The sequence below is a fragment of the Archocentrus centrarchus genome, chromosome 9, assembly GCF_007364275.1.
Source record: "Archocentrus centrarchus isolate MPI-CPG fArcCen1 chromosome 9, fArcCen1, whole genome shotgun sequence".
Taxonomy (NCBI): domain Eukaryota; kingdom Metazoa; phylum Chordata; class Actinopteri; order Cichliformes; family Cichlidae; genus Archocentrus; species Archocentrus centrarchus.
Genome location: NC_044354.1, coordinates 19,897,112 through 19,921,598, shown reverse-complemented (window position 1 = coordinate 19,921,598; position 24,487 = coordinate 19,897,112). Strand labels below are relative to the sequence as shown.

The window sequence follows — 24,487 nt, the reverse complement described above, 5'->3', positions numbered from 1 at the left end:
AATTATGATCCGACCCCCACACTAAATTTATTGCACAGCTGTCTGTATAAATGGATGGCTGGAGATGGTTTTTAAAAAAAACCCACCCCCATCCAGCTGGAGGCGCCAGCTTGGGCGCTCACAGAGATTTGGCCTTCCTGACTTGCCATACCGCTGTATGTAGCAACCCCAGCCACCCTCAGTGCTGGCTCCATTTGTAGCGTGGAAATGAACGAACTGTGAAACATTACTGAATCTCGCGTGATTCATGCATCAACCAGCTCCATCAGCTCTCTCTGGCTTGTGCCGAGTCACCGACTGTCTTTATCTCAGTAACGTGAGAGCAGCTAATGATCCCTCCCAGGTGACTGGCAGTGGGATAACCTGCATCATCAACGTTACTGAGAAAAAGAGCAGCAGCACTCCCCCTCCAGGGGTGGAGTACATCCACATTCCGGTCTCTGACACCCCGGGGTCTCGTCTCAGCGATCACTTTGACGAGGTGGCAGATAAAGTCCAGATCACTGCGGAGCGCAGCGGCCGCACGCTGCTGCACTGCAACGCCGGCGTGAGCCGCTCCGCCGCCCTGTGCATGGCTTATCTAATGAAGCACCGCGGCGTGACTCTCCTGGAGGCCCACGGCTGGGTGAGGACCTGTCGTCCGGTTGCGAGGCCGAATAATGGGTTCTGGAAGCAGCTCGTCCAGTATGAGAAGGAGCTTCGTGGTTGCAACTCTGTCCACATGGTGTCCTCTTCCATGGGAGAGATACCTGACATTTATGAAGAGGAGGCCAGGAATATGATGCCACTATGAAGAAAAAAAAACAAAAGCACTTCTTTGTGTGTGGTGGGAAACTGGGACATTATTTCACAATGGTGTGGATTGGCACTAACTATAAAATTCTGTGTAGTCATGAAAGGAAGCATAAAAAGAATTAATGTGTTTCCCTCCGGGCGCCCATTATAGTGGGTGGTGGTAGAAAGTAACAGTAATCTACTGTACTGGACCCCCACCTCTTTCCCCCTCTTTTTTTTCTGGTTAAGCAAGATTTTTGAAGCTGTTTTCAGACATGAAACTGCATCATTCTGTAAAGTGCTCACACATCCAGGAGGAGAAACATTTACCAGAGCACTTTAAGTGAAGGGGAGTTTGGTGTGTGGTGAGCTCCTGTTTGATGTGACTAAATCCAACTCACCTAAACTCTTTCATGCTGTAACTTATTTGGGAAGCTACCAGCCCCATGAGGTTTACCCAAAATGCAGTGACTCATCAGAAAATCAGCTAAAATATCCAGGTTATATCCATCAGTGTTTCTGTGATTCTGTATCACAGCCATTAAATTGATCCAATATCTAAAAATGTTTTGGCTTTAGAATGTAACACTGATTTGAAATGGATTCGGCTGAGGTTTATAATAGAGCCTGAATGCTTTTCAGCCCTGAAAAAAAATCACATGGCCATCACACAAAGTTGCAAAGGGTCAAAAATGCCAGGAAGAATGTTAGATTTGTCCTCCCCTGTGTACATTGAGGGCTTGCAAGTGTGTAAATATTCATAATAAAGGGAAAAAAATATTCAACGAATATACTGAAGTTCAGTATAATCAGTTGGTCCTGAGATTCACAGGTGGCTGATTGTTCACTGAATGACCCTTAAAAATGTCCAGACTCCTGTAAACTCAATGTATTTTTTTTTAAGTGCATTACATTTGCCTTTTTAATAAAAATGCTGTTAACAGGTTTGCAGCATTGTGAATGCAGGACTTTAAAAAAAAAAATTAACATTGTTGCTTTGGTCCTTTTTACTTCTGCTTATGTTAGGCCCCGGGTCGTCGTGACGCTGAAGGCCGTTGAGAAGTCCAACTCAATTGAGACAAACAGCACAAAAAGCATTTATTTGCCAACGAGCACACGACTCTGCTGGCTCGCCTCTCACACTAACGAGCAAGAAAGCATTTTTAATGACAGCAGGACATCTCTGTGGACAGACATTCCTAGCAAAAATAAAGATTTCATTTAGCTACATAGCCGTGATGTTTTCTGGTGCTACAGATTATTAAAAAGGCTAAAATTTCTCTGTAGATTCTTTGATAAAAAATATATTTTCATAACATAATATGGGGTTGGCATTTCTTACACTATTAGCTTTACATGCCCACCACCTACACCAGAGCGACACAATGAATCACAGTAAAATCATTCACAACTTGGCACGAGCCTGTCATATCTGAACACAAGCACGCAGCTGTGACAGAGGAGTTATGAAATCTTTATGATTAGTGGTCATCCCCGAGATACACATCGAGTGGTACAACATAAAAAATATTCTTCTAAACCACAGACATGATGAGATATTGTTTCAGATCATTTAACACCACTTTCGCCAAAGACAGGTCATCGTGACATCCAGCCTAAAATAACAGACTAACATGCGCACCCAGCAGCCTAAGAGAAGTTTGAAATCAAGTGGTTTTTAAAGGAGCAGTTGCTTACTTTATGACAAAACTGATCCCACTTTCATATCCGCACCTAAACAGTAACCTACAGCCAGCTTAGCTTCACTTAGTGTGGGCAAGAAACAGTGTAACAATAATGCATTTATTGTTGCAATAAATTAATTTATAAGAAACAAAAACAAGAAAATTCATGTGAATGCCCCCTTCGGAAAGTCTTACACAAAAATATGATAGAAGAAATTAATTTGGTTAAAAAAAATTGGTTAATATCAGTTCATGTTCTATAATCATTTTGTGGTTTTTTTTCTACCATTTACTTTGTAATATAATATGGCTGCTGTCCACATAGAGTGAATGCTTATTTATAAGGAGTAACCGCTATCAACAAGCCTGGTAGCGCAGTAATATACAGGAAACAGCTTTAAAACACTGTTTACCCAATTTACAACACACTGACTAGTTATGCTCGGCTGTGGCTATATTTAACATGCAGATATGAGAGAAGTGTTTTGTCTTCAGCCATTTAACTCTTGGAAAACAAAAAAAATCCAAACAGGCATATTTAAGCCTGAATGTGGCATTACCTCCTTTTGGATTAAGGTTGTTAGTATTTCACAAAGATTCAGATGGCTTATTTAGGTACCCGGTGCAAACTCTAACGCACCAGAGGAGTAAGGCTAGAATCTAAACAGCTAATTTGCTACTTCAACATCCTGAGTCAGGACCTTTGCCAGGCCAAACTACAAGTGGAATAATGACACAAGTGCAGCATGCCTGCTCTACCTTCATTGCATTTCACCCACTCTCTCAATAAGGCAAATAGTATCTGCATAGTCATGCAATAAACATCTAAAAAGGTACAAAATAGAAAGAAAGTCCATTTAATCTATCCAACACCAGCATCCGCACTCCAACAGCTGCTCCAGGAAGTGGCTTGAGATCAAATCTGAAAGAAAACAACAAATTCAAAAGTCACAATATTTCATGAAGAACTGCGGGGTAGTTATTTCTTTATACGAGCCACTTACACACTGTTCCAGCTTCCGGTATTCTGTGGACTTAGGCCGACGTGCGGCTCTGGCTCGCTTTCCCTCCAAAACAAAGGCAATTATCTGGAGATGAAAAAAATATAAACAGACAAGATTGGTTTAGTCTGCTGTAAGAAGCCTGATCGACACAAAGAAATATAGATTTGATTAAGCTAGCCCGGGTTACAAATGAAAAAAATATTTCTGCACTGTTGGGCTCAAAGTTCAGTTCATGATAGATTAAACAATAATCCAATGCCAACACTGAAAAACAAACATCTGCATAAGAACACATGCTCTGAATTTTAAGTAAAAAAAAAAAAAGATCTTTATATGCTGTGGCAAGAATGAGTATGACTGTGTAAGAGTGTGTGTGTGTGTGTGTGTGTGTGTGTGGGGGGGGGGGGGGGGGGGTGTTACAAGATGTGGGTCATAGGAGCAGTCTGACTAACTGCAGAAGTACCTTGCGTTTGTTGTGGTAAGTGATATAGAGCCCTGCCACCAGCACAGCTGTGAAAACAAGGTAGGCGAAGAAATGACTGCTTTCCGTGTTTTCCGTTGTTGGTAATAGGTCGTACTGAGAGCTCCCTCCTGTTTTTCTGGTCTGCTCTGACTTTTCATTGTCCCCACCTTCCTTTACTTTCTCTGGATCCTCTTTGTCATTTTCTAGGCCTGGTGCTTCCTCACTGTTGTCTGCGGTATTGGTATACTCTCCACCATCTTCCTCCCTAGTGCCATCCTCCATCTCTGTGGTGCTTTTTACTTCTGATTCTGCAACCTTTACGGAAGTTTCTTCTTCAGAATCTTTGTCTTCTGATTTTTTTTTGTCAGTTGTCTTTCCATCTACAGGGTTCTCTTCGTTGGTATGCTTATTTGACTGGTTGGGCACCTCATCTTTCTTTTCAGTTTGATGCTTAACTGGCATATTGGGATTGTGATTTTCACTGTTACCTTTACTTCCAGATGGCTCTGTGGTGCTTTTTACTTCTGATTCTGCAACCTTTACGGAAGTTTCTTCTTCAGAACCTTTGTCTTCTGATTTTTTTTTGTCAGTTGTCTTTCCATCTCCAGGGTTCTCTTCGTTGGTATGCTTATTTGACTGGTTGGGCACCTCATCTTTCTTTTCCGTTTGATGCTTAACTGGCGTATTGGGATTGTGATTTTCACTGTTACCTTTACTTCCAGATGGCTCTGTGGTGCTTTTTACTTCTGATTCTGCAACCTTTACGGAAGTTTCTTCTTCAGAATTTTTGTCTTCTGATTTTTTTTTGTCAGTTGTCTTTGCATCTACAGGGTTCTCTTCGTTGGTATGCTTATTTGACTGGTTGGGCACCTCATCTTTCTTTTCAGTTTGATTACTGGGCACAGTGGGGTTTTCACTGCTATCAGTATTATTTTCACTTTGTGCTGGATTAGCAGTTTCCTGAGCTGGCTCGTTTATTTCATCTTTCAGATCTTCCTTCTTTGCCTTTGACTGTCCAGTTTCCCCCGGCTCTTCTGGAATTGGATCCAGCTTCTTTTTTTCACTCCCTATAAATAAGAAAGTAACAGCATCAATATTATAACACAGAATATAATGCCATCTAATGTTAAATGTGTTAACTGTAATGATTTACTGCACGCATACTGAATGCATACAGGACCAGCAAGGACCCATATGAATGGATGAGTGTGTCCAAACTTTTTGCTGGTTCTGTATCTGCTTTTTTGCCCTCGTGACTCTTTTTTTCTTCCAGTGCAAACACTTGAATATTAGTTGATCTGTTTATCTCTTCCACCCACCTTCTCTGCCTCATTTGCTCTCCTTTTCTTGTCAGCTTCCTCCAAATAATTACATTAAATGGGATTACTTGATTAAATTATTAAATCATGTATGCCATGAAAAAGATAACATAAAAGACCAAAAGAAGACAGTGGAGACTTTACTTTAACAGCACCTTAAAAATAGCCCACTCTACACTGTTACACAACCATCCTCCTTTTTAAAGCACTTTTAAAATTCTCACCTCTATCTGATGATACCTTCACACTCTCTGACAGCATCAACAAAATAGTCCAGATATTGAATAAAGACATAGCATAGGTGTGTGAGTTAACACTGAAACTGTGAGGGTATTTGTTACATATGTGACATACCATGTAGGCCTACTACTATAGTACTTATACACCAGTTACCAAGGCTGGATTACCAACCATGCAAAGCAAAAGGTCACTGGGTTACACCATGTAAGCTGGCCTTAGTAATGTGAAATTAAAAAAAAAATGTTAGGGGGACTACAAAATCGACTAGTTATGTCTATTGTCTTAATATCCCAATGAAGAACTGATTGTCTAACAGTTTCCAGGTTTGCCAGACCGGTTTATTGGTGGGCTGATATTTTGGCCAATATTGGCTATTTGCCAACCATGATCTAAAAAAAAAAAAAAAAAAAAGTAAAGAAGAGAAGAGAAGGTGGAAACACCCTTCAATCATGCCATGAGTGTAGATGTTATACAGTTATACAACTTCCCTGTTGACAACAGGTACCACAAACACAACAACCAGCTGATTTGAGCAGTGTCAGGCCTGATTTAGACTTATGCAATTATCTTTGTAGAGCCTACGATGTAACCTACGTGTAGCCAACATCATTGCCGGCATTTATGCTTGTGCAGGTGCATTATATGTTAATTACTGTGTAGTCGTCTCCTGGTGTTTTACATGCTGTGCCAGCCAGAAATAAAATACTGGGACTTTTGTCCCTCCTGGGTCCTCGCTCCTCACGCTTCGCTCTTTGTTGCAGTCAATTTTTTTCAGGGGGCACAAACATATCTGCCCCTCAAGATTTTCCAATTTTTTTTTTGTACAATCCCTAACGTTTATTCCGACAGTTTCAGCAGTCTCCCTCCAGGAATTTAATGACATTTTTGAGGCCTTACATTATTATTCCTCATATTGAGACAATGATTGTTATTCTCTCAATAATAAATTCAAAAACTCCAGTGAAAAAGAAACAAGAAATGCACAGGAGCAATCACAGTGTTGAACAGGCCAGTCACAATCATTTTTCGACTGCATCAGCCCAATGTGTATCTAATTTCTAGGGAGGTGCATGTCAGGTTTACGTGGGTTATGGTGCAGATTTCCCCCTGAAGCGTAAATCCGCAGTCAGTCAGAGTGTGAAATAACTACACAAAACAAAATGTTTGTACATCTGTTTATGCTTCATGTGTCTCAAAGGGGTCGATATATCACAATACTAGCATTTTAAAACTACCAAATATCAGTATCAGTGGTATCGCTCTTAAAAATCCTGTATCTGTTGGGCTCTAGTTGGGAGATATAGTGCCAGATTAGAGTGAAAAGTTGTGTATGAATCCATATTCACATAAGAGCAGATCTTATTAGCACAGATATGTACATTATAGTGCAGTTTATGCACGTATTTCCCTGCAAGGCATCGCTATAAGTTCATTTCATCGCAAAAATAAGGCGAGTGAAGGAAAAATAAACTGAACGAATGAGTGAAATCTCCCCCAGTATCCTAAGAAGAGGAAACTCTGTTCATATAGCACTGAGACAGAGAGAGAGAGAGAGAGTGAGCTGGTTCTAGTGAAACTGGTTCTACTTCTAAAGAGGAGGAAGAGGGGATTATTGAAATTACTCAATAAACAGCATGATGTCGTTCCCACCCTCCACCCCTCCCCAAAACAAAGTAAACAATCCTCTCCGTCAAATAAAACATTAAAATGTTTATATTGTTGCAGGGCAGTATGATTCATAACGTCCAAGTCAAAATCACCTTGTTTTACATCGGTTCAAAGTCATTTTCCACTCTAATCTGTTAAAGGTTACCATGAATTTATATAACTTACATCCAATCCAATTTTTAAAAAAAAAAACAACAAGTGTTGTTTTGTAATATAACGTCGGTCATTTTAACGAGCAGGGATTATGGAGGAGACTACCATTTCTCAAACAGTGCAGGCCTATAAGCCAAAAAAACAAAACAAAAACAAGATACACAACTCCACTCACCTATGACCGAGCTGAAACACAGAAATACTGCGAGCAGCAACAAAGTCGTCCTCATCGTGCCGGCCGTGTCCACACACTCCACCGAAACGCGACCCAAATCCGTCTAATTTCAGCAGTCTCGACAGGTTTCACAAGCTCTGAGAGGTCCGGTTCCTGCTTCCGTGTACAAGCTGCCCTCTTTTTTTTTTCTTTTGTAAACACAGGAGTGAGGTTTGCTGCCACCTAGAGGTTCGGGCCTTTCATAACAGGGAGGTGTTGACAGTGGAGTGAGGAGCGCCGTTTCATCGGATTTTCCGCAGCAAAGACAGAACTTCACGATCTTCTTATTGCGCAGTTTTATCACTTCAGCTGCCCAGCGCAGCACATGAGTTACAGTCACAGCTCGAGCTGCAGTGTGTCGTGTACAGACACAGAAGGCCCATTTATAGTAGTGCTGCACAAAATGATTATACTTTTGTATTTTTTTCTTATTGTGCTTTATTATTATTTCGTTTCATTTCATTATCAGAGTGGGTTTGCCTGATTTAAGTTTATTTATTTATTTGAAACTGTTTAGCTCTAGTTTAGTCGCTGTCACTCTTTTTCAGTCTTGTGAGTATTTATCAGGAGCAAGCTCGACACGTTCAGATGAGGCATTACAATTCAAAAACGCAACTGTGTGGACGATTGGCGAGTTCAGACCATTTTTAACTGCGCTTCAGCAGCCAGTAAAAAAAGACGAGGTTATTTCATTACACAAATCAGGGTTGCAGATGTAAAACATACTACCTGAAACATTAGCAAGCTAAAGAGACACTGACTTACTGAAAATGTCATTTTTTTCATAGATGGATATCTGTTTTAAAAAGAAAAACATCCAGGTTACCGCTTATGTTGACAGGCAGCAGGTGTGGCCAAAGTAGCTTCTATTTTCATATTTTCTATTCATTAATGATTTTACATAAATGGGCAACATGTTATACTGTTAGCAAACGTGGATTCTCCTCAACCTCAATCGGCCATCCAAATAATTAGTTCACTTTTGAAAGAAACATTGTAATTTGTACCAAACTGAATTGAGGTTTGAGTTATAAAGGGCTGAAAACATTTGCAAGCAGTGTATTCCGTTATACGTTTTCTTTAAAAAAATAAATAAATATTGTGGCATAAAACTCGTGATACTAAAAGTACTTTAATAACTAGTCTTGTTTCATTATGACACGATGACTCGGGGTTGAGCGTCCCTGAAGGTTTGATCCTATTGTCCCCGGTGCGGACACCCCACTGTCACTAAACATGTGCACTAATACCTCAGTGTGCTTAATGTGTAGATAAATTTGACCGTGTTAGCAACGACTAAAACTAAAGAATTCTCCTCCGTATTTTTATTTATTTATTTATTAAGAAAATATCCATTTATCCACCTTTCTTCCGCTCATCGCAGAGGGGTTGGAGCCTCTCGCATCTGCCACAGGCCGGGAGGGAGGGCACAGCCTGGAAAACTGTCACAGGGCAGACAACCTTTCACACTCACACCTTACACCAATATAGAATCAGCACTTAACCTAACCCCATGCATGTCTTTGGACGGTGGGATGAAGCTGGAGCACCCGGAGAAAACCCACGCAGGCGGAGTATGCAAGCTCCACACAGGAAGTCAAACCCAGGATCGTCTTGCTGTGAGGCAACAGTGCTAATCACCATACAAAATATTATTATAGTTATTTATTCAGTTAGTTAACTAAATGTGTGTGTGTGTGTGTGTGTGTGTGTGTGTGTGTGTGTGTGTGTGTGTGTGTGTGTGTGGGTGGGTGGGTGGGCGGGGGGGGGGGGTCACACCTAGTTCTTTTTTACTTATATTTAACTATAACATCCTTGATGCCGGGGTTATGATAATAACGTGTTAATGATAGGTTAAGGGAGAGTGCACTTTTTCATGTCCTGTGGCACAGCGAGCTGTGTATGCTGTGCATCGCTGTTGTTTAAACAGAAAGCAGAACATGTGGATGTGCCTGCAGGTCCTCAAATGTGAATAAAGAAAAGCGTGTTTGAGCCAGCTCTGTCTTTACTTGACTAGTTTCATTTTAAAGTTGTGTGGAAACCCTTTAAATTAAAAGCATTTAAGGCACATTTAGAGACTTTCCCTTACTGTACTTACACCCTTTTTTTTTTAACTTATCTGACCTAAACTTGTAGTGATACAGAGAGCCCTAATGAAAAAAATAAAGTTTATTGTCATGTCTTTTTTATCCACCACAGAAGGAGAGACGGAGGCGTCATCTGTGTTATACTGCCACCCACAGGTTAAGTGTTGATATTGTTGGACTATTTACTTCACGTGTCATTTGACATGATCAGCAGATGGCAGTATTGGCATACAGTGCACTCAAAAAAAGGAAAAAAAATTGATGTGTGCCATTATCTATATAGATTAGCTTTGACATCCTGAAACAAACTGAAAGGGTATGGAATAGCATTTCTTCTAATACCATAAAATAAAGCAATTTTTACCATGACAATACCAATATCAGCGGCCTTAGAGCTGAGCATGTTCAGTGGTTTTAGAGATAATGATCTAAATGTTAATTAGAGGTGTTTTACATCTCAGCTGGGTGCGGGAGACCTGTGGGCTCTTGTCATGAATTTGTCTTAATTGTGGCAGGCTATTTGACATTTGAAAAGTCCGATGATCCCTCTCATTCTTGACACCCATTTGCATTTCCATCTTTAAGGTCAAATGGGTATGAATAATACATTACGGAGGTTCTTAAGCTCACAGCCAGCCATACCTGTCTTCACAAAGGCGCCAGCTGAGGCTTGCTCAGCTCAGTGAATGCTACAGAAACAATCAATTAATATCACTTTGGGAAACCGCATGTGAAGCATCCTGTAATTAGTAGGACTATAAGGTCACGGAGACAGCGGCAGATATAGGATCAGCTTTTTGTGATTATGCTTATGCCACTGGTAATCTGAAAACAATGACACAAACCCATCTGTGTCAACACTGTGGATTTGATAACGCGCAAGGGGCCGGGCCTTAAATGTGTTGCAGTTCAGTTTAAGTGACTTCTCAAATAGCAGATCCAGAGGCAGCATTACGCAAGTAAAGTATCCAACGGTTTAACCTGGAATAAATTCAAGATCAAAGGAAGCCCCCCCCCCCAAAAAAAAGAAGCTTGGCAAGAGATTGGAGGAATTTAATGAGCAAAAATTAACATGTATTAAATCTGACCTCGTGCTTACACGGCAGATGTTGAGTGCAGCAGAATCCAGATACATTACTGGAGATAAACAGTGGTGTGTTACATGCTGGAGTGGTGTATGGATCCTTTAATATGAGATTCAATTTCAAATAAATAAATGTGTATCCATAAGCAGGCACAGGTATGGAAATGCATTTACCTGCACATTTGAACTTATTCACTTAGGGATTGAGCTTTATAATAGGGGTACTGTCTTCGGAGAACTGAACACTGGGCTGGATGTATGGCCTCGAGGAGACAGATTTGCTGACTGTTTTGACAACTCATTACCTTTAATTTCACTGATGGATTGGTGAAGTGGCTCAGAGCAGGCAGCCGTGGCTTCAGAGCGTGTGCGGTTTGTGTCTGGCATGATGTAAGATGGAACGGCAAACAAGCAAAGACTTATTGTGGCTAATGATTGTTTAAAACAGAGCAGGTCAGACTTGACAGTTTGGCGCTTCTGCTGTAGAGGCCCGAGCAGAAGCGCGCCCTCGGTCCACCAGTCTGCAGGTTTACGAGAATATTTAAAATAAATTTTAAAAAAATTACGACACTGACCACTTTTTTTTTGTCACATATTCAGCTGGCAGTAAATGGATGATACCTCTCTGACAATGTCATTGATTCATTATCGTTAAGTCTTTTTTATTGGTAAACGCATGTGGAAAGGTCTCAGTTAAGTCTCTAAATCAGTAGATAGAGAGCCGTGAGTGAGCTCGTCCAGGCCAGTTTCCCCTCTGCTCCCACATAATTGGTCCGTCCCTGGCACTACTACTCATCTCCAAAGCCACCAAAAACTGTAACCTACCTTGTGTATTTTTTCACTAATTGAAATGCCTAATGAGGTCCCAAGGGTTCCATCCCATTACCTCTGAGTTAATTAAAGCCTAAGCAGTGTGCCAAACGGTGAATAAAGATGCAGCAAAAGTGCAAAAGGAAAGGGGAGCCCGAGCGGGGTACGGTGCACCGGGATGGAGGGCTGACCTGTTTTTTTGTCATTGTTGTGGGATGCTACATTCCAAGAAGGAGCAGATGTCTATTATTTTTTTATTTGCATTTATTCTGGGCTTGAAATTTCCATTACCCTGGCTCAGGCACTCATTTTCCAGTGTGGTTAGCCTAATTCTGCTTTATTAAACATTAAAGTCCTTTTGCCACCAATGGGGGGGGGGTTACTGAGGATGTTCTTACATTAAAACTGAAGCATAACGCAAGCATAAAAAAATGACAGGTGTGTGTGTGTGTGTGTTTTTATTATTTTCAGCTTAACTGCAGCTGTAATAAAATCATAGTTGTCATTAAATCTGAATTCCTACACATACAGAAGCCTAATATCAGTGTGTTATGCACTGTGGTCACTTTTATAGGAATGCTAATCCAAACCGCATCACCTTGTTAAGGCAACTTCTCCTTGTTAAATGGCAAAAAAACAACTGTGAAAAGACAGACAGAGTGAGATATTTCTTTTAAGAAACAATTTCAAATGTTTATTTAACATGTCAAAGAAGGGGGCGCACACTCGTGAATTGAAAAGGGGGTTGCAATTATTGGCCAGTACTAAGACTTAAACTTCATACTAACATTAATCAGGTTTTGGCTAAAGTAAAAGTGTGTTTTTGTTTCTTTTTTGCTTTTATAAAGAAACTATGTACATTGGTTCATTTATACAAGAGATTCATTGGATAAATGCATCAAAAAAAAAAAAGAAACCAGTTCTGCAGTAAACTTTACAAAAAATACACTTTGTTTTCATTGAGAGATGTAGAAAAGGAGACAGTCAAATATTGACCAATAATATTTCTTCCTTTTCATTATTTAGAAAAAAGTTGTTCTAATACCTATTTTTTTAAAGAAAAGCAATCAATATACAGCACAATAAATGGTGTGGGGGGGGAATTGCCTTTGTGGATTCATTCAGTTGGTTTGGTAACCAAGGAGAGGGGCTGCGACTGGAACAAGGCATGATGGGAATGAAGGGCTGCCTGGTGGAAGGGTGAAGGGGGAGAGAGCATGGAGGGGTGCAGAGAGGTGAAGGGAATAGGCCGAGTGAGGATGGGTGTGTTTGACTGGCTACCTGAAGTACCAATAGGGATGGAGATGGCGGGTTGGGAGGAGGAGGAAGAGGAAGAGGTGGAGGAAGAGGAGGAGGAAGAGGAGGAAGTGGACCCAGAAGCCTTCCCGGGTATTGAGAAGTGGTGTTGCATGCGTCCCTCCGGTTTGGTGGTGAGCGATAACGGTTGGGCCTGTTCAGAGTGAGTGGCGGCAGGAGCAGCAGGGGAGGCCAAGGCTGCAGAGGGAGTAGCCGGTGAGTCCAGCATGCTTCCGTGAGACGACGCAGGGCTGTCGCACATCTTCTCCGAGGGCAGGTACTGCACGCACTGCTTCTTACTTCTTATCGAGAAATCTGGGGGCAAACAAAGGGAAAAGTGAACAAGCTGAATTATGGATCCGCTCCTGACTTCAAATCCGGTGCAAAGTCCCTCTATGCCGTGGCTGACAGAAGTGAATGAGTGATTATTTAAACAATGAACACGATGTTAAAGTTAAAAATATGACTATTGTTTTTTTTTTTAAACCAACAACAAGAAAAGTGAAACAGGATGTTCACAGCGTATACGAATGGTATGCATGTATGACCCAAAAGAGGAACAAGACACAAAATGTACACAAAATGTGCACTAAGGAGTGGAAAGTTTTGTTTTGTTTGTTTGTTTGTTTGTTTCGGGGGTTTTTTGGCAAGTTTGCTGTGATCATTTGGTTGCACAATAGCAGACATACCTACCACTATTAGCAATGAACCTCATAAGCTGCTTGTCAAAGTATAGAAGCAGGGAAAGGAGTTAGTTAGAGCCAGTGAAGGATAGGCATTCATGTAGAAACAAAAAAGGGAAAAAAAAAAATAGAATAAAAGTGCAGCGTCAGGTTGGGCTTAAACTCTGCAAGAAAAATAAAGCCGTCGCTGTTAGTGCCTACAGTTTTTCTTTCTTGTCAATTGTGAAGGGAGAAATAAGGGCAGTCAGGAAGAAAAGGCCCCTTACCCTCTGGTTTTGAGTCCGGTTTATTCTCTCTCTTCCTCTTTTTCCGCTTTCCCTGCACACATAAAACAATACTGTTACAAAGTGTTTTTCATAGTGAAAGCAAAAACAAATTCACCATCTTCAGCTCCGAGATCAAAAACAGAGTTACTATAATTAACCGAAACAGTCATATCTAGAGTGAGCTAAATGGGAAATACGTTTAAATGTCATCTAGTACATACGATATGAGATCTGAGAACAGAAATGTGTTACTCACATAGTTATCTCGCGCTGACCATCCTGGATAGAGCTGGGAGTGAAGTTGCCTCTCCTTCCTGGCCAGCTCATAGTATTTGGCTTGTTCCTCTCTTGACAGGGAATGCCACTATTGACAAAGACAGAATATATCGAAGGACTGTTAAACACTCTCTCTCTCACACACACACATATATATAAACTCCTATGTATGCCTTTGTCTGCACTGCTTACCCGTCTTCCAAGGATCTGGTTGATGGCTGCGCTCTCTTTCAGAGTGCACTCTGCCACCACTTTGGCTCTCATCTCCTTCATATACAGCATAAAAGCATTCAGAGGCTTCTTGATATGAGGCTTCTTGTCCTCTTCTTTCTTGGCAGGAACGGGGGACTTTCTGCTAATCCAAAACAATGAAAAGTAGCGTGTGAGCGACAGACAAGTGGGAGTAAATTTTAGCATAATGAGGAGTAGCGACGAAAGCGTCCTGCTGAATTGCCTTACGCGTGCATCGAGGGGCTGATGTCACCGCTGGGCTCCTGCTTGATGGCCGGGGAAACTATGGCCGGATGAGGAATGCCGGTCTGGTGGAGGCTGTGAGGAGGTGGGGTGACCATGTGAGGGGAGAAACGGCTGGACACCAAGCTGGGAGGGCAAAAAAAAAGAAAAAAAAAGAAAAAAGAAAAAAGGAGGCGACATTTTTAACAGCTGGTTGTAACCGCACACCTCTGTCAACTTGACAAGAAAAAGTTCAGCTAACCTGGCACATAACTGCCCTGCCTCACCCTCGGGGTGAAATTCACTGTGCCTACTGCCTCCGTCTAGACTAAATTCATACACACAATGAGTAACATGCTTGCTTTTTTTTTTTTTGTTCAAATAAAGACATTTTCAAAAGGCCTTTTATTCACCGAAAGGGCTGAAGAAAAGTGGAGTGTGCTGTTACCACGGCAACAGCATGGCTGACACCTGAAACCTCGTTCCTTACCGCGTCCCAGACCGCGGAGAGCGTTCTGACAGCCGTCCACACAGAACACCTTTACAAAGTGTCTCTCTCAATTTCCAATAGTTAACACAAAGGAGCATTGTAACACACAAGAGGGGGGAATTAAGCTCCGTAGCCCAGAATCACTCACTCTGGTTAAAGTTAAGACTGGAACATTCATGTGTTTTTAAGTGTTTTAACATGTGACGGCACACACTTTAATAGTATATGTATGCTTTATTAAGCTTGGAGGAAAAAAAAGAAAAAGCACTCTTAACCTACATACAGGTCTGTGATTATTTTTAACCATCACACTCGGCAACATGCAGTCAAGCAAAGGTACTTGTCTTATAATGTCTCTGAAAAAGTGCAAATACGTGGACCCTAATCAAAATATGTGCAAATAGGAGCTAATTCTCAGTTTGTGTTTTATTTTCTTTTTTCTCTCTCTCTCTCTCTCTCTTTGATATTTATTAATAATTTATACTGCATAAACAAGCAGGACCCCTATAATTCCCCTGGTAATAAACCTTTACCAACTATCCTTGTAAACATCCTACTTATTCCCCAGCTTATTCTCAAGCTGCTCCGAGTGATGGCATGCAGTCAAGCTCCATACTTTGAAGCTATTGCTCCCATTAGCATTCATCATTGCTGCCATAAAATTTTATTCATACTTTAGACTGGCATTTTAAAGTTATATCTCACTGATACTGTCAAAAAGACTTCGTGTAGCGTTTTTGTTTTCAGCAGGTTTTTTTTTTTTTCCCCTTTGGTCAGACGGCCCACAGCGAGCTATGTCGAATCTCTACGAAAGCAGAAATTTTGGTGCAATGTTTTGGCACACAATGCATGTGATGCGTTAAATAACCTTGTGTGAGGCGTGTTCTGATTGTTGCGAGTTCATTTCAGGATGGACTCGCACATGCTATTGATCACGGAGAACCTTCTGAATATTTCATCTCATACTAACACCGGAAGGCTCGCTACAAATCTTTCCAATTTTGACAGAGGGTCAGAGAGTTTAGTCTGAAGGGACGTGTTGGTTCAGATGAGCTTTGATTTGTCCTAATCGATTCTCAGCACTTTCATCTCTTTGGTTTGGTGAGTGTGTGTGTGTCTGTGTGTGTGTGTGTAGTGGCTCAGAACACTGGCCTGACCGCAGAAGTTTAGCTCTGAGAGAAAAGACAGGAGAGAAGCCCTGAATGCCAATAATGCATTTGCTCTATTTAAGAAGCTGAAACTGTCTCCAGTAGACTTTAGACCTTACATCCCTTTGTAGTCCTGACACCACTGCCTGTCCACGGTCTGCTGCTGTTTTGTCCAAGTGGATGTTTTTTTTTTTTGCCCTTACACTTTCTTTACATCCCAAAAAAATCAAGCAACCTCCACTCAAAATAACATTTACAGTATCAACAACTGAAGTTTAGAGCTGCACACATTGTGAAAAGTCCAGCAAAGAAAAGCAGGAGAAATGTGAATAAAGCATGTCATAAAGGCAACACATATTAGATGTCTCCCTTCAGGAGGGTTGGGGTGTTATTGAATATGATCCACTCACCTGGACATGGATGGATTCATTGCTAGCGCTGGATAGGGGTGACGGAATCCCCCCGGAGGGATGGAGTACATGTGCTGGCCCTGCCTGGGAGACAGAGGTGCACAGAGTGAGCGAAGGCTCCAGTGTGGGGTGGATCAAACACAGCTGACAGCTAACCCGCCAGCACTAATCCTCCCCTCATCAACTCAAATCCCCTGCTTGTGGAATAGTACCGCTGCAATTGATTACAAGACCCGTGGCAAAACCAATAAATGTTCATAAATTCCTCCTGGTAAACTCTACTGTTTTATGATACTGTCATGATACAAGGTGCACCAGGACTTACAGCTCTGCATAAAACGTTGGCGTCCCTATCTAAAAATTTCTGGATGAGCGTTTTCCTCTTCATACGTTTTTTGTGCTCGACTTGAATTATTAAAAATGATTTATTGTGCTTTCTTAAAATTTTAGATCTCTGCAAGAAGCAGTCTGAAACTGGCCACTGAGCCAACACAGCTAATTAGCAAACATCTCTGGTGGTGTGTTAATATGCATCATCACAGCAGGTGGACGCAAGTGACACAAGATGGTTGTTGTTTGTTTTTTTTTGGGAAACACACGTAAATACAGTTTATTAAAAAGATATGATATATATCAATAACTAAGTAATACATCTGGTTATACAGAGCGCTCACAATAAAAGGAACTTACTGTGGCATGAGCCAGCTCAGAGGGTGTGCAATTGAACCGACAGCACCAGGAGACAGGGGGTAGTATGGAGACAGTTCTGACGGGTGAGGCGTCCGAGGAATACCTGCAGAAGCCACAGGTGAACTCAACATCATGAGCCTTCTGTCCCTACCTTCTGTTGCACAATCACATAAATCAACATCTATCCATCACAAGCTTTACCTGTCTTTGGGTCAAGGATCTCTGGGGAGAGGTGTGATGGCGGTGTGCCAGGGGAGAAATGTTCATTGCTGTAGGTGATGAGGGGCGTCAGTGGGTGGACATGGTGGGCATGTTGTACCACTGGGACTTTATTGGACTGAAGAAGACACAGAAAGTTGGAGGTGAGCAACAAGTGCCTGACATCACATATAAAAGTGAGTGACAGTAATCTGTTTTTCAGGGAGAAACATATTTGTGCATTCGTTGTATTTGCGTCTTATATTTATATCACAGCATTATTTATACTTTTAGCTGAAGAAAACAAGTTGTGCCCCGTAACTGTACGCTGCACACGATTCGTGTTGGCCATTGTTTAACAGAAATGCACGGCACAAATAGGCCACAATTTCTGAATGCCCTCCATGGTAAACATCACAGTTTATGCTTGTGACCAGCCCTGTGATGCAATCTGGACCAGCACCAAGGAGCACTAAAAAGGCCTCGCAGACACATGCCAAGATCATTACGGCCGTTTAGTTGAGCAGAGAACTGTTTGTTCAGTCCAACAAGAAAAACAACGGTGCCACCGAGTCCAAAAGTCGCACCAGCAAGCCACAAATAAACACAATAGGGCTAAGGTAAACAAAATGTCCATAAACATGTGGAGACACCATCTCCCACTCTGTCTGACAGCAACCACCATGGGTGGATTACAAATGCTACTCATGTTGGAAAACCACTTCAAATTCTGTATAACTGAAGATAAGTGGCGACGAGCAGAGAGCCCAGCAACATCTTATTTCCACCATACTTCACACACAATATTTTCACACAGTGAAAAAGCGCATATCCTTTCTGAGATCTGACCAGCATTAAGGAGGGAGGGTGATGAAGACAATAATAATAACCAGCGTCTCTACTTTCATTAGGCAGCACTCAGCCCAGCAGTCATTTCCTCTGGCTGCCTAGCTGAATAGAGCACTTGTTGGCTCAACTTGTCACAAGGGAGGGTCAAGGGGTAGGAGGGGAGAAAGAAGTCTTGTTCCTCCAGGCTAACCTTTCTTCAATATCCCTCCCCACCCCCTTCTCAACCTCTGTCTCTCTAACGTGGTCTGCTGGGGAACAAGGTTTGCATTGAGAGGTCTACACGCTCTCTTGCTTCACGCTGCTAAGAATTGTTCCAAATGTTAGCTTTTTCTCTGCAGCCTTGTTTTTTTTTTTAAGAAAAAGGTCCAGCCTTTTCCTCTTTTTTAAGTCTTTAGCAGAGCGGTTTCTCCTGCGTTTAAAGCAGGCTTTGATTCAGGTAATGCCAGATGCAGTGAGGAAAAATATTTACTGGTGTTAAACATGGCTATAATAAGATCACTTTCCACAAAGTTTTTTTTTTTTTTAGTTTCTCCAGACTTGGAGCATACAAGGTAAATGCATACAGTGATGTGCAAAGAACGGAAGGCTTTGGATCATGGTAGAGATGCTGTTGACTTAGTAGGTTAAAATCCTAGGTCCCACATGTCATGTATATTTGAGTTGTGCTTTGTTGTTCTATTTCATGTACAATATGCCTACTTCTAAATTTCCCTATATTGTGAGGGTTGTTTGAGACCTCTAGACCTGGGTGCCAACACATTTTGGGAAGCAGTTCAGTGAGAATTTGAAATAATGCCCATTAATAATTCATATCTTGGAATACATGAATCGTGCACTCCAAACATATTTCTAAGTTTGAAATCCAGGCTGCCTTTCGGTTCGGCAGCCTGACAAAATGTCGAGAAAAAATGCCGTGCGCAGCTTCCACAGATGCAAAACTATTCTGACCTACATGCTACCTGTTAGAGTTTCTCTGTTAGAAATATAAAATGCCTACTTGAGCTAGCAAATTCCTTTTTATATATGTTTCTACATACTTTTTTAAAAAATTGAATCAATAAAAATCATAAGCATCATTGTAAGCTAATTTAAATTAGAGCTCAGAGACCCCAAAACTAGACTAATGACTTAATCATATTGACTTAGAAGCAAGCACTTCCAAGTCATGTGCCTTCTTTGACTTGCTTTATTTCCGGAGTAATATTCCTCTAATCCATGAAAACCATCCTATGCCTGGTTTAATGATCCACGAGCAAAGTGTAAGAGGAAAACCACAAGGCACACAAGCCATGTTTTAAATACAAACAACACATACAGATGCTATCTGCGCTGAAAAAACAGAAATCTTTACATCGACATGCTTGTTGCAAACTTGTCTGCAGTGGTGCATAACTCTCATCTACCCAAGTAAAAACACTCAGAGCTGCTCAAAAAAGTAATCTGAAATAGTAACAGGAAGGTTTAAGAGAAAGAGAGGGAAAAAAAAAAAAAAACAGGGCAGAAAGTCTCTGAGCCGGTGCAGAGAAAAGATGTCTGTCTCTGAAGAGGGCTTAAAGCTAAAAAGGCCGAGGTGGCAGCACCTAGCCTGGCTGTCCAACTTGGAACGGTGCTAAGAAAAGCACAGTCCTTGGTCAGTGTGGGTGGAGGGGTGGATTTCATTCAAGCAAACATGTTTTTGGATCCTGCACATCTGAATTGAATTACTAGGCAAACAGCCGATGGGGAAGAGAGCTTAGAACAAACTGAATAACCCCGCAGCTTTGTGTGTCTTTATGCTCGGCGATTCTGGGTGGGAGGCTCCGAGGCCTTTCAAAACTCGAGGAAAGACAGGGTGAAAAGAATGCCTGGCATGCTGAGAAATCCAAGCCTTGTTTGTCATCGCCAACAGGAAGTGGACGTGAAAGGGGACTGACCATGTCATACGCTTGTATGTCTTTAAAATCAGCCACTCCAAAAGTATGCCATTCATCACAGACACCGTGTGCTTTACGTCTGGTCATCGCCTCCGACGAGGTCAATGGCATTATAATTCTAGGTTAGAATAATAAAGCTCAGAGCGGGATCAGATTACTGGAGTGAACATCCCCAGTGGTCATTAAATAAATTAAGAGAGCTAGCAAAGTCAGCACCATAAATATAGCTGTAAACATGGACAAATCTCACTGGAGCCTAACCAGTGATAAATATTTGTAAATTATCAGACAGTAACATTATGTTCTGGTGAATCTGCCCACTAATAAACAGTCTCTTTTCACTCAAGAATTCAGCCTGCAACACTCAATCTGAGTACGCTCCTCTAAAGAGTTTGACTGGAATCAAAGCACTGGTTCCTCATCGCATTTCTGAAGAGGATCTTGTCTCTGCAGTGGCCCAGCAGGACTGCAGACCTTAGATCAGTATTCAGTACAGTCCTCCCAAAGCCTTTGATTTCATGATGGATCCCGGTTGTTCGCTGGCTAATGCAAAATGAGAAAATCTCTCTGGACTCCCAGTGAAAGGTCTGTTAAAAGAATATAGGTCGAAGGCAAATATATGTATTGCATTGGGGGGCGGGGGGGGGTGGGGGGGTGGGGGGGGGTGTATCGTTTTTATTTAATATTTCTTCTTAAAATGTTTTAGAGCCCGAAGAAGTAAAAGTTGGAGACAAAAAGCATCTCTGGAATGCTGCTGTCTACCTTGCCACTTCAATTCATTTAAACAATTCAGTGACTATGTGGCTTGTGATACGCTGACAGGACCAGGTCCCTCAGTGCTGTGACTACTCCATACAATATTGAAACAAAGAGGGCGATTCTGTCAAGTGCAGATCAGCCCGTATTTGATGACTGAATGTGCTGTGATCCAATAAGCAGCTGAGGGACAGACAGCCAGTACTGCCTCATTAAAGAGTCACAGCTTCTCTGTAAAGCAGAATAACAGAACGAGGCAGTAATGACGCAGACAATAGGCCTGATGGACGAATTACTGCAAGCGACTGAATGGCCTCTGTTAGGTAAGTGCGGCAAGGCTGATGTGATCATTATTAGCAAAGTGTGAATCGGTACATTATAGAAGATTCCACTTCCTTCCTCCTCTCCTCTCCTCTCCTCTCCTCTCCTCTCCTCTCCTCTCCTCTCCTCTCCTCTCCTCTCCTCTCCTCTCCTCTCCTCTCCTCTCCTCTCCTCTCCTCTCCTCTCCTCTCCAGCTGGGTCACTACTGATGGGCTGACAAGTTCTCCATACTGCATCACCTGGCCCTGCAGCGCCTTTGATGCATTATTCATGAGGCAACCCTCTGAACACAGGAGCTGAAATGGGGGTTTTGGGGGTTCTGGATGTACACACGTCTGTGTGTGTGTGTGTGTGTGTGTGTGTGTGTGTGTGTGTGTGTGTGTGTGTGTGTGTGTGTGTGAGAGAGAGAGAGAGAGAGAGTGTGTATGTATGGTGAGGTGTGGTATGTTCATGAAAAAAGCTTGTTCCCTTCTTCCCAGTCCTCCAACCCCACCATCATCATTACTACCAAAAGCAATACCAACTGAATGCTAAACAAACCTGTCTGTTGAATAATTGAGGATCTCAGGCAAGAGCAGGCTCCGATTAGCATACAGGCCTTATGGACCCAATCTGTGGCAAGATGGTCCTCACCCGGACTTCATGTATCCACTGAATGCTCTGATTTCTATTTAACAACATCTTTTCTTGTTTCACAACGACAGAATCAGCGGGAATGTCAAAGCAATTTCGGTCTGCGAGCAGTAATTCCACGGATCTCTCCAGGCAAAGGTAGAAATCTGAGAGCGTATTCTTGACAAAAAATTTCTACATATCAACATGTGGCGACTCGCTAAGTTATTAATCTGCAGAGGAGCCTGACTGAGCAGGCCTCTCAGTAATAGACTGCAAAAACCTTATCATATGAGCAGGTCCTATCAGAAAATCCAAACCATGCCAGTCCATCTTCACAAAAAGCAACTTTGTCAGATCTAACACACGCAGAGAACAGGTCCGCTTCAGGAGCCCCTGCTGGGGTCTCCTCACCGACTCTCCTCGGGTCTCTCTCTCTCTGGCTCCTCTTGGCCCTGGGCAGTAATCCTGGGCCCCCTGTGTGTGCCCATCCGCTCCCCTTGCTCTCATTAGTGCAGTGTTGGGGCCTAGGGAGCCTGCAGGCCTGGGGAGCCAGCCTGCTGCTCCCCTCCCACTCTCCTTCTCTCTCCTCGGCTGGAGTAATGAGCACATAATCAGCCTGGCTCCCTGTCAGCAGCAGCACACCAGAGGAGTATGTGGGCACCTGGCCCAGAAAGGGGGGGGGGGGGGGGGGGGGGTTAGGGCACAGCGGGGTGTTTCACTTTTTATCCTCTGTGCCCAGAGTACGCCGTACCCTGCTCTGGATCTTCCCACCCTGCATCAAATAACCCTGTGGTCATAGGTCATCACCTAGAGAATAGCAACTTACTCATCTAGATGACAAAATGAAAGCAGTTACACTTTCAATGAACTTCCCCTATCACTGACACTGCTTTAGAACAAAGAAAATGACTAATTATCTTGCATTATTTTTCCACAAATTAAAGTGTTTTATACGTTACACTTAACAGTGGGCTGCCCATTCATTAGAGCTGTCTTACCACGTTAATATTTACTATGCCAACAGCAGTGTGGTGCCTGTATAGGTGTAAAATCTGTATGTAATTATAAGTTCCTCTGTGCATATATAAAAATATATAAATCATTTAAATGCAAAAGAAAAGAGAACATGTTCCAAACTTTAAAAAGGAACACATATATAAGTATACAAAAACAAAGGATGCTTTATGTTCAGGCAGTTTTTGCCGGAAAACGATCCATCACATTCTCAGACTTCTACATTGTTTCTTTCTGTACTAGCTTTTCTGGTTTAATGACATTCAAAGACATGAAGGCCACAAGACACAATAGAGCCACGTATGAAGAAGCAACAACTACTGAAGGGCAGGACAGAAACAATCCAACCACAGAACTAGACCTCAGTCAGTGTGCCTTAATTTCCTTAAATCCATCTGCCTTCATCGCATTCATTGTTTCGACTTTTTCTGTAAATAATTTCTTGTTACAGTGCGGATTCAGACAGTTTTATAAAGAGCACTAAGCAGCTGCTTAGGGTCTAAAAGAAAAAACAAAGGGTCACTGATAGGTCAGCATTTATTCTAATAGAATATCTTTAATTGAGCCATAAAGCCAGGGCTGCAATCCCATGAGCAAACTCTGTATCCTTCACAATTTCCCATTAAATGCCCTCAATGAGGACTTTGTCAAATGCATCACTGCAATTACAGGATTCAGCGGATCAACCGCAAGCACTCAGCAAGTATGTCTAGTCAGGATGTAAGGTCAAGGGGCTGAGTCACAGCGACTGTTTTTGACTAAAAAGTAGTGACAGTGGCTTTCTGCTTTCTGCACTGTTTTTAAAAAAATGACTTCCTGAACCAGAAAACACCCTGATACAATCGCGCAGGTGAGATGCTAGACAGAAACTTCAGGCTCCATGTTATCTCGTGTTTTCCATCTCAAAAACACACATCCCTCAGTGAAGCCACAAACCAAACAGGTCTGCTGAGACCCCGCATTGTCTAACCCGAGTGAGACGCCATCATGATTAGCTCACACCTGTGTGGGAAAGTTGAGGAATGGCAGGGAGGATCAAACTGGAGAGATTTACGGTGAAGACTGAGTTATTGCGGTAAAGACAGGCGGGCTGTTGAGAAGCTGGACTGCGGGTGTTGCAGGTTGTGGAGTGAAGTTGTGCACGGATGGATGGGAACCGGTAGATCTGCGTGCGCTTTATTATTGTGAATAATCACATTATGCTCATGGTCTGATTAAAGCATTACTATAACTCAAATAAATGGATTCCCCCAATACATTTTATGATTTGTTTGATAATTGGGTTAATGTCTTGTGAGATGCAGGCGGGAGGAAACGTCTTATAAGCACCAAAAATAAGGGAGGGTAAATAGTGGGACTGTGCTGGTGCGTACATTAATGGATTCGCTGGGTTCAATCGTCTGGTGTGTGAAATTCTACTCCCGTGTTTATTTCTTCCCTCATACAATCTGTTCTGCAAGTACTTAACTTATTCCCCAATCTTTCTTACGCATGTACTGATGCAAACCCATAGAAGACATCCAAGCACAGTCTGCACACACAGCAGTCTGAAGTGTTTGTGAACGATCAATAATACCAAGAATTCTGACTCGAACACTGCTTGCAAAT

At 42.1% G+C, this 24,487-nt stretch overlaps 3 protein-coding genes across 4 annotated transcripts in view; 1 reads left to right on the top strand and 2 right to left on the bottom strand.

Moving 5' to 3' along the window:
* Positions 1-172: 172 nt before the first annotated feature.
* LOC115785606 (dual specificity protein phosphatase 18) lies at positions 173-1,841 on the top strand. The gene is made up of 2 exons (XM_030737364.1): positions 173-1,274; positions 1,801-1,841. The coding sequence occupies exon 1, from the start codon at positions 248-250 to the stop codon at positions 791-793; it is 546 nt and encodes a 181-aa protein (XP_030593224.1). The 5' UTR covers positions 173-247; the 3' UTR covers positions 794-1,274; positions 1,801-1,841.
* A 17-nt stretch (positions 1,842-1,858) lies between these two features.
* On the bottom strand, positions 1,859-7,658 carry tgoln2 (trans-golgi network protein 2). Its single transcript, XM_030737363.1, has 4 exons — positions 7,482-7,658; positions 3,927-4,993; positions 3,464-3,547; positions 1,859-3,381 (listed from the first exon to the last, which is right to left on the bottom strand). The coding sequence occupies exons 1-4, from the start codon at positions 7,534-7,536 to the stop codon at positions 3,376-3,378; spliced, it is 1,212 nt and encodes a 403-aa protein (XP_030593223.1). The 5' UTR covers positions 7,537-7,658; the 3' UTR covers positions 1,859-3,375.
* A 4,553-nt stretch (positions 7,659-12,211) lies between these two features.
* tcf7l1b (transcription factor 7 like 1b) overlaps positions 12,212-24,487 on the bottom strand; it is a 31,059-nt gene continuing 18,783 nt past the window's right edge. Inside the window, exons 5-12 of one of the 2 annotated variants that reach the window (XM_030737848.1) lie at positions 17,415-17,550; positions 17,214-17,316; positions 16,524-16,607; positions 14,482-14,622; positions 14,215-14,377; positions 14,003-14,110; positions 13,747-13,798; positions 12,212-13,112 (exon numbers count right to left, since the gene is read on the bottom strand). In XM_030737848.1, the coding sequence (XP_030593708.1) occupies positions 12,619-13,112; positions 13,747-13,798; positions 14,003-14,110; positions 14,215-14,377; positions 14,482-14,622; positions 16,524-16,607; positions 17,214-17,316; positions 17,415-17,550 (1,281 nt within the window). In that variant the 3' untranslated portion in view covers positions 12,212-12,618. The remainder of the gene's footprint in view (positions 13,113-13,746; positions 13,799-14,002; positions 14,111-14,214; positions 14,378-14,481; positions 14,623-16,523; positions 16,608-17,213; positions 17,317-17,414; positions 17,551-24,487) is intronic. The other variant, XM_030737849.1, reaches the window with a different exon arrangement.